Source organism: Ornithorhynchus anatinus, chromosome 11 (assembly GCF_004115215.2).
Source record: "Ornithorhynchus anatinus isolate Pmale09 chromosome 11, mOrnAna1.pri.v4, whole genome shotgun sequence".
Taxonomy (NCBI): domain Eukaryota; kingdom Metazoa; phylum Chordata; class Mammalia; order Monotremata; family Ornithorhynchidae; genus Ornithorhynchus; species Ornithorhynchus anatinus.
In genome coordinates this window covers 40,368,118-40,380,982 of record NC_041738.1, presented here as the reverse complement: position 1 = coordinate 40,380,982, position 12,865 = coordinate 40,368,118, and the positions used below count along the sequence as shown (strand labels likewise).

Genomic DNA, 12,865 nt, shown 5'->3' with positions numbered 1-12,865 from the left:
GCTTTGCCCAGGATCACACAGCAAGTCAAGTGGTAAAGCCAGGATTAGAACCCAAGTCCTTCTGACTCCCGGGCCCGTGCTCTATCCACTCCACTTCGCACTAGACCAGTAACACCGACTATTGCCGTTAGCACTCCAAAAATGCTGCTGATCGAATCCTGCACCTCAGCCCTTTCCTGGTTCCTGACTGTCCACTCCTCTTCTCCCCTTGGACAGGATGCCAGTCCATCTGGCCACAGCCCTGCGTGTGGCTGGCACCAGTCTCTTTGCCACGCTGCGTGCTGGGAGGGATTCTCGCGGCATACGTGACCGGCTACCAGTTCATCCACACGGAGAAGCACTACCTCTCGTTCGGTCTGTACGCGCGCCATCCTGGGCCTGCACCTCTTCATCCAAAGCCTCTTCGCCTTCCTGGAGCACCGGCGCATGCCGGCTGGATGGGCGGCCCCTGAAGCTGCCCGCGCTCGGTGGCCCTCTGCATCGGCCGCCTACCCAGGAGGACCCCGACTACCTGCGCAAGTGCCTCCGCTCGGCCCAGCGCATCTCCTACCCGAACTCAAGGTGGTGATGGTGGTGGACGGCAACGGGCAGGAGCACGAGTACATGCTGGAGATCTTCCACGAGGTCTGGCTTCGGGTGCGGAGCGGCTGCTGCTATGTCTGGCGGAGCACTTCCACGAGGCCGGCGAGGGGGAGACGGAGGCGGGCCTGCGGGAGGGCCCGGCCCGGGTCCGGGAGGTGGTCCGCGGCAGGCACCTTCTCCTGTATCATCGCAGAAGTGGGGGGGCAAGCGAGAGGTGATGTACACGGCTTTCAAAGCCCTCGGGGACTCCGTGGACTACATCCAGGTGAGTGGGGAGGCCCAGACTTGGGAGGGCAGCCCCGGAGCCTGGCCCGCCCCAGCTGGGGAGGGAAAGTGGGGGAACCCTGCCTGTCCCCCTGTCCCGCTTGTCGCTGGTAGTGCTGGAGAACGGGACCCGGTTGAGGGTTCACCCTCTGCCTGGGATTCTCAGGCGGACGGAGGTCCAAACTGCCAAGGGTTCTTAAAAATTATTTAGGAGTAAACTCAATCAGTTGTTTGGTATTTGTTGAATGCTTATCGTGTGCAGAGCACCGTATTAAGCACTTGGGAGAGTACCCTGTTACAGCGGAGTTGCTAAGTCATTCTCTGCCCACTAGGAGCTTAGTCTCCTCCCCGTCTCTGACCCCCTCCACCACACCCTTAGCTGGAAACGATGAGATTTCTCTTGGGGACCAGTGCTTGCCAGAGATCTTTGGAGGAGGAGAAATGACTAAGGAGTCATTTGAAGAAGAGAGGCCTTTGGTTTGGGTTAGAGGCAGAGGAGGGCATTTGGCTGAGTTTAAGACTGGCATGTTTTGGAGGGTGTGAGAGGCAAGGAGCCCCACCTTTTTCCTCTAAGCCTCGTGCCAAAATGGGGGATTGCTGTCAGTGTACAGATTCGGCACAGTGGCTAGAGCACAGACCTGAGAGTCAGAAGGTCATGGGTTCATATTCCGGCTCCGCCATCCGTCTCCTCTGTGCCTTGGGCAAGTCATTTCACTTCTTTGTGCCTCGGTTTACCTCATCTGTAAAATGGGGATTTAGGCTGTGAGCTCCACCTGGGACAGGGACTATACCAACCCAATTTGTTGGTATCCATCCCAGCGCCTCGTAATGTGCCTGGCACATAGTGCTTAACAAATAATACTAAATATAATTATTATTATTACTACTATTATCTGCTCCTGCAGGGACCCCAGGCTGGGGGGAGCGGGAGAGCTATAGGCCTCTGAAAGGTTCAGATGGGAATTATACTGGCTACCTTTCAGTCTGTCTCCTTTGTGTTTTTTCTTTTGTTTGTTTTTTTTTTAAATCCCCTTTTGTGAGCTCCATTTGACATCATCCAGGACACCTCCGTAACTGAGGTAGACTCTTCTCCAAGTAGAAACTCTTGGCTCTTCACTGACAATCCTCTTAAATGAAAGAGTTCCTTCCGGAGGCACTAAGGACCAAGCTGATATTTAGCGGTAGGATCTGAGTGGCAAGACTTTCTGTATGTGTACTGAGGAGAGGAGAAAAGTCACTCAACCAAATAATAGAGAGCTGGATAAAGGATCTCCTGTCTCCAAGTCCATTTTCACAAGTGCTCTTTCTCCCCAGGTGGCTAATAGCCCCCAGGGTGCAAAGGAGCCCTCCATGCATTCCAAAGAGTTGTATCATAATATTTTTAAGAGACCTGACTTTCCAGAAAATATCATAGATTTTCATGTTCTCCTTGACTTTTGGAGGACAAGGTTCCCATATATTATTAGCCCCAATACAAAGGGAGGGTGCCTGTTAGGTCCAGGAGTGAATAACAGGATGATCAATTTCTTTTTTTTCCATTTCCTTCAGCCCAGACTTCTCTGCAGGGAGCCGGCATCCTCTTCTCCTTTGCAGTCTCATCATATTTGCTAAAAATGGCCTCTCACTCAAAGAGGGTGGGGGGGGGGTGGGGAGGGCCTTCCCTCTAGTTAAAACATCATTAAACATCTCTAATGGTCCTCTTAAGGTCCAGTGGTACTAACGCTGGGGGCTCTGCAAGAGGTGGGCCTGGGTCTAACTAAGCCTCTTCATTATAGTCCTATCAGGACCGTAGGCTAATGGCAAATTCATGCCTGCTCCCTGAGTGGAAGTAAGCGGACCCAGTGGTGCAGACTTTAGCTGTCGAGAAAAGCCCATTCATTTCCCTTGTAATCCCTTGTCAGAGCCAGGATAAATTTACTGGGGGATTAATTAATTTTACTAATAGTTGCCATTGTCAATGGTATTTATTGAGTGCTTCCTCTGTGCCAAGCACTGTACTAAACTCTTGGGAGAGTCCAGAAGAACTGAGGTAGTAGAACATTCCTGCTGCTTCCCTGCTGTTAGCGTACAATCTAGAGGAACTGATAGGCATTTGCAGTGGCTTGAGTTGTCAATTCTTAATTTTTGAGATTGCTTTTGTCTTGTCCATGTGTCCCCCTGCCCTTTTTTTTTTGGGGGGGGGGGCGGTTGGTATTTAAGTACTTACTATGTCCCTAAGCACTTTAGCACTGGTGTAGGTGCAAGACAGACGGGACCCAGTCCATGTCCCACATGGGGCTCACAGTCTTAATTCCCATTTTACCGAGAGAAATTCAATCGTATTTGTTATTTATTCAATCATATTGAGCGCTTACTGTGTGCAGAGTACTGAACTACACGTGTGGAATGTACAGTTTGGCAAGAGATAGTGACTTGTCCAAGGTCAAACAGCAGCCAGGTGGCAGAGCTGAGATTAGGACCTAGGTCTTTCTAACTCTAGGCCCGTGCTCTATCCACTAGACTTTGCTGTTTCTCAGTGACTTGGCTGGTCACTAGCAAAAGGACACTTGAAAGACGGCATTCCAAACAGCTAATTATGCAGCTACTGAGCCTTTTACTAAAGCTTCTTAGAGGTTGAAACTAAATTGAGGGGGAGTATCTTAGATTAATTGTGAACTTCATTTCAAGCCCACCGGTCTTTCCCTTTAGGAAGAATTGCCATTGGTGCTTGCCACCCATCTTCACCGTGTCACTTCTTATCTGGGTCAGAGGAGCCTGAATTTCCCGTCGTAACCATTTTCCATCTGCCTTGGTCGTGCAGTGGAGGTCTGGCTTTCTCTGAGGTTCCATCCCTCCTGGGTGGGAGCTGAATGATATTCAGCCTTATGTTGTGTCCCTTGTTTGGAAGGGGCAGGAGGGAGATTTCGGTTCAAAACTGGTCTGAGCCCAAGGGCTTATGGTAAGGGATGCTGGGACTTGTTCCTGGAGACTGTCTTGCTAGGGAGATGAGAGGTAGAGGTCCCAGTGTGGTCATGTGGGTGAGCTTCCTGTTTACCGGGGAGATGGTCTCCCAGGGGGAGGGTTGATGTTGGGGTAGGGGGCATTCAATAATAATAAAATAATTGTGATATTTAGGTGCTCACTATGTGCCAGGCACTGGTTTAAGAGCTGGGGTAGGTACAGGCTAATTGGGTTGGATACAGTCCCTGTCCCACATAGGGCTCCCTGTCTTAATGCCCATTTTACAGAAAAGAGAAGCAGTGTGGCACAGTGGAAAGAGCATGGGCTGGGAAGTCAGAGGTCGTGGGTTTTAATCCCGGCTCCGCCAGTTGTCAGCTGTGTGACTCTGGGCAAGTCACTTAACTTCTCTGGACCTCAGTCACCTCATTTGTAAAATGGGCATTAGGACTGTGAGCCCCACGTGGGACAACCTGATCACCTTGTATCCTCAAAAGCAAAGAACAAAAAGCAAAAGCAAAGAACAGTGCTTTGCGCATAGTAAGTGTTTAACAAGATGCCGTCATTATAAGAGGCACAGAGAATAATAATAGTAATTATAGTATTTGTTAAGTACTATGTGCCAACACTGTTCTAAGCACTGGGATAGATACAAGGTAATCAGGTTGTCCCACATGGGGCTCACAGTCTTAATCCCCATTTTCCAGATGAGGTCACTGAGGCACAGAGAAGTGAAGTGACTTGCCCTAGGTCACACAGCAGATAAGTGGTGGAGCTGAGAAAGGGGTCAGGGCCTTCCGACTCCCAGGTCTGTGTTCTATTCACTAGGCCACGCTTCTTGGCTTGGGATGGGCTGTGCCCTCAGGGTTTTTGCTCACGGACCAAACAGTCGGGTCCGGGCAACCAAAACCTTACAGAGCAGAACCTTAGCAGAAGATGGACCACTTTTGCTTCAAAGCCTGGAATCTAGAAGAGTGATTGCTCAAGCAGTTCGATTTCATTTTTAAATGGCACAGGTGCTTACTGTGTGCCAGGCACTGGGGCAAATATGGGAGTTGTGTTGGGGCAACTGGATGGTAGCTGTGGAGTCTCTGGCAGCTGGCTCGCTGCGCCAGGGGATTACGTTGGTGCAGCGTAGCTATCGATCAGTGGTATTTGAGCGCCGTACTGAGTCGGAGAACAGAGTCGGAAGACGGTCTCTCGGAAGTGGTGCCCTGGCAGGGGTGGAGAAGGTGACCGACTGGCAGACTGGTGGGTGAAGGGAGGCCCGGTCCCCGTGACTTCCTGAGGAGATTGTGGAAGCGGGACCGGTGCCACCAGAGGGAAGGGCTGACGGTCAGAGTCACTGTGGGCCTGTTCTGGAGTGACTGCCCCCCCTCACCTGGGGGCTGGGCTACCCTGCCTGGCCCGGTGATGCCCGCAACTTGCAGAAGTAGAAAGTGACTTCTTGGCAGGTTCTAAGGGATGGTTAGGAGCTTCTGTCCAGATTGTCTTGCTTGGGTTTCAAGAGTTCTGATGGTCATCTGTTGATGGGATTTAAAGCCAGGCCTGGCTAATCATGGCTGATTTTCCTTTGTGCCCTGCCCTTTCCACAAAGCCCTCTGCTAATCCGGGGAGCTCTTCTCGAGCTGTGTGGGGGAGAGATGCACGTGGGGTCTGCGGAGGTTCGGGGGAGACACGGATGCCCAAGTGCATGGGGGCAGGGAGGGGATCTATTTCCCCACTGGTTCCTGTCTTACTATGAGGGATGGGGTGGGCAGCCCAAACCTGGGGGAACATTTTCCAGTTCCCTCAGGCAGTGGCCCTCATGCCCTCCCCAAAGTTGGTTCTTCTGCTGGGTACCAGGATTTTGTGGGGGGGGTCTAGGTTTCCAGCTCTGGAACTCATGTTCCTTTCTGGGCATCCCCCGGCCTATGGGAAGCAGCATGGCTCAGTGGAAAGAGCCCGGGCTTGGGAGTCGTAGGTTATGGGTTCGAATCCCGGCTCTGCCACTTGTCAGCTGTGTGACTGTGGGCAAGTCATTTCACTTCTCTGTGCTTCAGTTACCTCATCTATAAAATGGGGATTAAGACTGTGAGCCTCACGTGGGACAATCTGATTAGCCTGTGTCTACTCCAGCGCTTAGAACAGTGCTCTGCACATAGTAAGTGCTTAGCAAATAATAATGTCGGTCGGTATTTGCAACATTATTATTATTGGCTCCAGCACATGCACAACCAGACCCTTGCTGAGTCTCTGGCAAGAAGTGCTCATTAGTTCTCTTAGGGCTGAGATGGGGCACCGGCTTCTCGGAAAGTTCCTTCCGCTCCCCTTTCCTGTTTGGTGTGGAGGAGGGAATCCAAGCCCTGTTTTCCTCCTTCCTCGATGCCGTGCTCTTCCCACCACCCGAGCAGCCTGCAAACAGACCGTGCCAGTTGGGTCTGGAGCAAGGAGGCGGATGTGTGGAAAGCAGATGTTTAGGGGGCCTGCAATCAGGGGGGACTGACGGCGTGTGCCTGCTCTGACAGGTGTGTGACTCGGACACTGTTCTGGATCCGGCTTGTACGGTGGAAATGCTGCGGGTCCTGGAGGAAGATCCCCAAGTGGGTGGAGTTGGAGGAGACGTCCAGGTAAGAAAATTCCAGTGTCCGAAGGTTTCGGCTATTTGCATAAAGCTCTGATGTTTCTACTTTTTAACTTGGCGTGCCCAGGTCTGATGCTCACTGAAAGCAGCCTGATCCCTAGGGCGAGGGATGTGTGTGTTGTGTTTAAATGGTATTTAAGTGTTTTACTGTGTGCCAGGTATTGTACTAAGATCTGGGGTAGAGACAAGCTGATCAGGTTGGACAGAGTCCAAGTCCAACCTGAGGCTCATAGCCTCAATCCCCATTTTACAGATGAGAACTGAGGCACAGAGAAGCAGTTCGCTCAAGGTCACGCAGCAGACATGTGGCGGTGCCGGGATTAGAACCCGGGTCCATTCCGACTCACAGGCCTGTGCTCTGTCTACGAGGTCACACTGCTTCTCTAAACGCCAAACCACTAAACTGCAGGGCCTCTGGGGCGAGGGTGGTGCTCCCGGAAGTAACGGGTTCCTCGTGGCACCCGTGGACAAGGGGAAAGTCAATTCCACCCGCCCCTGTGTGGAGTGAGAGGTGGGGCGGCAATGTAAGCTAGAACTCTGGAGAGATGCTCTTAACCTGCAGGCCTGAACTCCCCTGGCCTCCTGCCAGCACTCAAGGACAGCCCCCAAAAAGTTGCTGCCTGTCCAATGGAGCAGGTGGAAAGAGACTGTCTTCCCACTCACCTTCCTCTGTTCCCTTCATCTGTGGTCTTCCCCTAACCAATTCATTTATTCATTCAATCGTATTTATTGAGCGCTTACTAGTGCAGAGCACTGTACAAGCGCTTTGGAATGTACAATTCGGCCACCGATACAGACAATCCCCGCCCGATCAGGCGAACTGGCAGTGGTGATGAGGTAGGTACCGTGCCCATCCTGTCTCGGGCCATCTTCTGCTCCCTGCCAAGTGTGGACCCGGCAGTGAGCTATTTTGGGCCGAGTGGATCGAGCTTGGGTGTGGGAATCCGAGTCATGGGTTCTAATTCTGGCTCCCCCACTTGTCTGCTGTGCGACCTTGGGCGAGTCACTTTGCTTCTCTGTGCTTCAGTTACCTCATCTGCAAAATGGGGATGGAGACCGTGAGCCTCACGTGGGACAGGGACTGTCCATCCCGATGTGCTCGACTCCACCCCAGCGCTTAGTACAGTGCCTGGCAGCCAGCGCTTAACGGATACATCATTATTATTATCGAGCTCCTCGTGAGGCCGAGCGGGAGCATGCTCCTTGCCGTTTCCGCTCGGGGAGAGGGGGATGGCTAGAGAACAGGTCTGCCGGGATAGGAGGCTCCCGAGTTCTCGCAGGGCGCCCCCTCGGCCGGGGCCGTGCCCCCTCCGGTCAGTCGGGCCGGGCAGCTCGATTGGGTTTCTGTGTCCCTTCAGATCCTCAACAAGTACGACTCGTGGATCTCCTTCCTGAGCAGCGTGCGGTACTGGATGGCCTTCAACGTGGAGCGGGCCTGCCAGTCGTACTTCGGCTGCGTCCAGTGCATCAGCGGGCCCCTGGGCATGTATCGCAACAGCCTCCTGCAGCAGTTCCTGGAGGACTGGTACCACCAGAAATTTCTGGGCAGCAAGTGCAGCTTCGGGGACGACCGTCACCTTACCAATCGGGTCCTGAGCCTCGGTTACCGGACCAAGTACACGGCTCGCTCCAAGTGCCTGACGGAGACCCCCACCAAGTACCTCCGGTGGCTCAACCAACAGACCCGCTGGAGCAAGTCTTACTTCCGGGAGTGGCTGTACAACTCCCTCTGGTTCCACAAGCACCACCTCTGGATGACCTACGAGTCGGTGGTGACCGGCTTCTTCCCCTTCTTCCTCATCGCCACGGTCATCCAGCTCTTCTACCGGGGCCGCGTCTGGAACATCCTCCTCTTTTCTGCTGACGGTTGCAGCTGGTGGGCATCATCAGGCCACGTACGCTGCTTTCCTGCGGGGTAACGCCGAGATGATCTTCATTGTCCCTCTACTCCCTCCTCTAACATGACCAGCCTTCCTGCGGCACGCAAAATCTTTGCCATCGCCACCATCAACAAATCTGCTGGGGCACCTCCGGCCGCAAAACGGTGGTGGGTGAACTTCATCGGCTCATCCCCGTGTCCGTCTGGGTGCGGTTCTCCTCGGGGGCTGGCTTACACCGCTTACTCCCAGGACCTGTTCAGCGAGACGGAGCTGGCCTTCCTCGTCTCCGGGGCCATCTTGTTATGGCTGCTATTGGGTGGGCGCTCCTCATGCTCTACCTCGCCATCATTGCCCGGCGTTGTGGGAAGAAGCCAGAGCAGTACAGCTTGGCCTTTGCTGAGGTGTGACCAGTGGCGGGGGGGGGGGGGGGGTGGGGTGGGGAGAGGGAAAGGCTCCGACACAGCGGGAAAAGTGCAATGGGTGAGTGCGGGGCGGGGGAGGGGGGAAGAGGTCATTGAGACTACTTCCTAATAAGGAGGGAGGGAGAAGGGGAAGGCAATCCTGTGTATGTTGGTTCTTAATTGTTGTCCAAAGGACAAGTCTTAGGTGCAGAAGGGAGTTTGAACTACGGTTTGCCTGGGGGAGCCGTTCTGCCCGACACAGATATTTACATCCAAGACTCCTTGGACACCGAGGTTCGAACGTCTTCAGGGATGTCACGCTTCTGGGCTTCTTGTCTCTGCGCACTGGCAGTGGCTGCCGAGGAGGGTTTTTTGTGTCTTTTTTTTCTTTTTAATTCCCTCCTTCCGGGGTTGAGGATGACAGATGGAAAGGTGCTATGCAAACTCCATAACCTCTATTCATTGGCAGCTTCTTTAGATGAATGGCAGTGGAGCACTCGAACTGAGAGCTGGGCCGACCCGATCCAACCTGCTGGGCTAGCCAGCAGAGCAATAAGATTCTTCCTGGGGAATGAGGCCACGGGGGCCTATTCTCTGGGAACCAGGGCTAAAGGTCAGTGGCTTTAGTTTACACGGTGTGCGCACGCACACCCAAACATACCTCCCCTTCCTGTCCCCCACCAGAGGGTGATCAAACCAGCAGGGACAGTGGCAGTTTTTAAAAATGTCTTTATACTTACTCTTTGTGTTGGTGAGGGATCGGTGTAGAGGTCTCGCAACCTTTTTAAAATTAGTTGTGTTGTTCTTGATGCCGAAGGCCCCGGCCTAAAGCGGAGGTGAAAACGGGGAATTCTGGTGTTTTGGAATCCGGGGCCCCGTAGCTGGAGGTGGTACACGTTCAACTCTGCGGCACCAGGCTGCTGGGCCTCTGGATGCCAGGTTATCTCAGGCACCTCCCAAGTTCTGCCGGGGAGACCGGAAGAAGAATTTCCTAACCGAGTGCCTGAGGCCCGTGTCGTGACTGTGACTTGTTCCTCGTCATGGGCGTCGAGGTTGAGGGCCCGGCCGGGGGCACGAGACTCTGGATGCATGACAATCCTTCTCCGGGAGTAAGGACTTCGGAGTTTGTGTTTAAACCACGTGATTTAAACTCAACATGGATTAACGTAATGGCCAGTGCAGCTGGCTTCCAGCCACACAATCAGCCCTCGTGGCCTCTTCTGGGAAGTGCCTACCAGTCCCTTTCGTACGGGGCCACTCAGGGGCACCAGCTTGATCAAACAACATTGAGGCGCTCCAAACTTGAGCAAACTGTTTGCCGTACTTGAAGCTGCTGTGTTGGCGGGGTAGGTAGGACACAGCCTTTTTCTTAGTTGTTGCCATCTATTGTTTTTTTTTTTCTTTCCCCACCATTTCCTCCAGCCTCTCCACACCTTCCCTGACTCCTATAGATGCGTGCAGGCTGTGGCAAAGGAGGACATTCCTCTTCCTCTGCCGGGCTCTCCTCCTGCTAGGGCCTTTGGGTCTCAGATTCTGTAGCCGTTAGCGGGTGGGAGGCGCTTTTTCAGTTCAGGCCCCCCAGGGAGAAGTTCCTGGCTCCTCCTCGATCTTTCCTTCCAAACGGTCTCATCCTCCGTGGGAGGATGACCCGATCGTGTTTGACCCTGGAATGCAGAAACCCGCCTGCCTTAAGGCCCCTTCCTAAGAGGGGCTGTCCATCCCATGGCTTCTCCACCTGATAAGCTCATTAGACATCATTGACCCTGAGAGTTAAAAGGCAAGTGATGGAAGGGACATTTTAAGGATCATTTAATGCTTCAATAGGAATGAACTGTGCCAAAAGGGAAGTGAGAACTTGGTGCTCTTTTCTTTCTTTCACGTGAACTTAAGTGTTCCCCAAGTTGCTGCCAGGAGCACTGGTAGCCGCATCAAATCCCAGACTTTCTGGCAAGATGATCAAGGGGAGGGGAAGGAAAGCTTTTTCTCCAGTCCCTCTCTGGCTTTTGCAGCTTTTGCTTTATTGGAATGGGTGTTTTCTGGGTAAATCTATCCTGAGTTTTAGCAGAATTCTCACCCAGCCAACCTCTTCTTAGCTTCAGCTTCTCCTAGACGAAAGCTTGAGAGCGGACTGACTGAGACACCCGTCTCGAGGGCCAAGTCTAACCAAAAGCCATCCCTAAAACCCACCCGCATCCCAGGGGGCGGAGGGAGAGTGGGTCGACTCAGCCTGGATACTTAAGTTATTTTGTATGTTTTTTTGGATTCATTTTTTTGGTTTGTGTTTTAAGTAAAAAAACAAAAAAAAAAACCAAACAAAAACCAAACCTTATCCCTGTTTCATGCCAGGGAAAGAACCTTTATACAAGATGAACACACTGGGTTTTTCTCTTTCTCATTTTTAATGAGGATTTTAAGGTTTTTTTCAGATTTCGTATTCTACAATGATTTGTAAATGTATTTATTTTTTACCTGTTTTTTCACTTTTCAAAAGGTCAATTTTTTATACTTCAATGTATTTGTCGAAATAAAAACATTTGTGCACAGGAGCATTGTACTGGTGTCTGAGCCATTCTTTACCCCAGTCAGAGGGGGCAAAAGAGCCCTCCCACCTTCCTCCTCGATGAGAGATCTTCAGGTTCGTCCTTAACCTGGAAGCCCGGACCACCTAGATGAGGCAGGGCTGCAGAGCCACTGCTTAGAGCAGGAAACCATCAGCTCTGTAGCTGTAACATTTGCCAGGCACAGACTATTGGTTGTTTTTCAACCAGGTGGAATCGGAATGCCCACACTCCAGTGGCTTAAAGGGTCCAAACTAAAAACTGGTTCACACTTTTCTCCAATGGGAACTGAACTCTGGCTCACCCCCTTTCAGTTCAAAAGTTCTCCCAGGACTCTTAACTTTGTTCAGACCAGCACGGACCTTATCTGGACCTGGCCTGGCTTGAAAGCCGGGGCTGCAATCCCTCTTTCTGTTTAGGTAAAAAAGCTGGCCGGGCTCCATTTTGGGCAAAAAATGCCGCTGTCGCCTCCTCTCGTGAGGGGATGCGGACCCTCGGCCAACTTCATCTGCACGTCGGAGGGGGAGGTGCCTTCCTCCCGGGCTTGGGTAATAAAAATGGCTCAACATCAGCAACGCCTCCCCATCCAATTTATTAAGTAAGAAATGATACATTATCCAATGAGACATCAACGAGCGTCCTCATTGTAGACTGCAAAACAGTGATTTCACTCACTGCCCCCCCATCCTCCCCTACCTCCCAGCACCACAGCACTTTCGAAGCTTGAAGAGGTTTGGTGGGAGGTCGAGGGGGATTCCGAGGCCAGGGAGGCGCCTGGCGGAAGGCCCATACTCCCCGGCTCTGACTTCCCGAAAGCTTAAACAGGATGGCTGGGCCTCTGGCCTCATGAGCACAGCAGGGGTGGAACTAAAACTAAGGGAGGGTCTTGGGGGGAGGGGGGTCCCATCCACCAGCCCTCTGATCTGGGTGGGGGGGGAGGGGGTTGGAGCAGAGGGTTATGCAGGAATCGCTGCTCTGTACAAAGCAAAAAGAATAACGTTTTGTTTCATTTTGAACACTAAATGTATAATAAAAGGCAGCTGCCTGGGCTTCTCTGGGATTGTGGAGATGGTAGTTCAGCAGGACTGGGGCTGGAGGCCTAGGTGTCCCTGAGAAGAGTCCAGGAAAAACAAATCCGACAAATCAGTAAGAAAGACGGAGTTCGGCAGAAGGCAGTGAGAGAAACGAGCATCGGCGGGCCTTGGAAAAACCAGGATCCTTTCTCCCGGCTCCAAGGGGCCGTGACGCGCCGCCACGGGCCGTTCCCGGAGCAACACGGAGATCCCGTCTCCAAGACGCAGGCAGAGGACAGAGGTGGTTCCCTTGAAATCAGCCCAACTGTGGCCTATAGGGTTGTAGTAATCTCCACGTCCTCCATCTTCCCCCAGAATCGTAGCTCTGCCCGGAACTTAGTGTCATGGTTCTGCAGCTGGAGGGGCGGGGTGGTCTTTACCAGTGGCAATATTCCGTTGGAGTAAATTGCACCCAGGGGGGCCGGTGGCCTGGGGAAAGAGGGCGGGTTTGTGCCCAAATTGCCACCGGCCCTAGGAAAGGGCGATAGTCTTACCACGGGGGCCGTTGCTCTCGGAAAGGTCAGCTGGGTTCACACCCCCGGGTCTC

At 52.8% G+C, this 12,865-nt stretch overlaps 1 protein-coding gene across 1 annotated transcript; it reads left to right on the top strand.

The window, feature by feature from the left end:
- The first annotated feature begins 217 nt into the window (after positions 1 to 217).
- Positions 218 to 8,693, top strand: HAS3 (hyaluronan synthase 3). The gene is given in 17 exon segments (XM_001511257.2): positions 218 to 274; positions 276 to 365; positions 367 to 429; positions 431 to 551; positions 554 to 667; positions 670 to 746; positions 748 to 771; positions 773 to 847; positions 6,291 to 6,392; positions 7,765 to 8,259; positions 8,261 to 8,341; positions 8,343 to 8,363; positions 8,365 to 8,422; positions 8,425 to 8,503; positions 8,505 to 8,586; positions 8,588 to 8,605; positions 8,607 to 8,693. Coding segments are annotated over 17 exon segments (1,644 nt in total).
- The last annotated feature ends 4,172 nt before the right edge of the window (positions 8,694 to 12,865 follow it).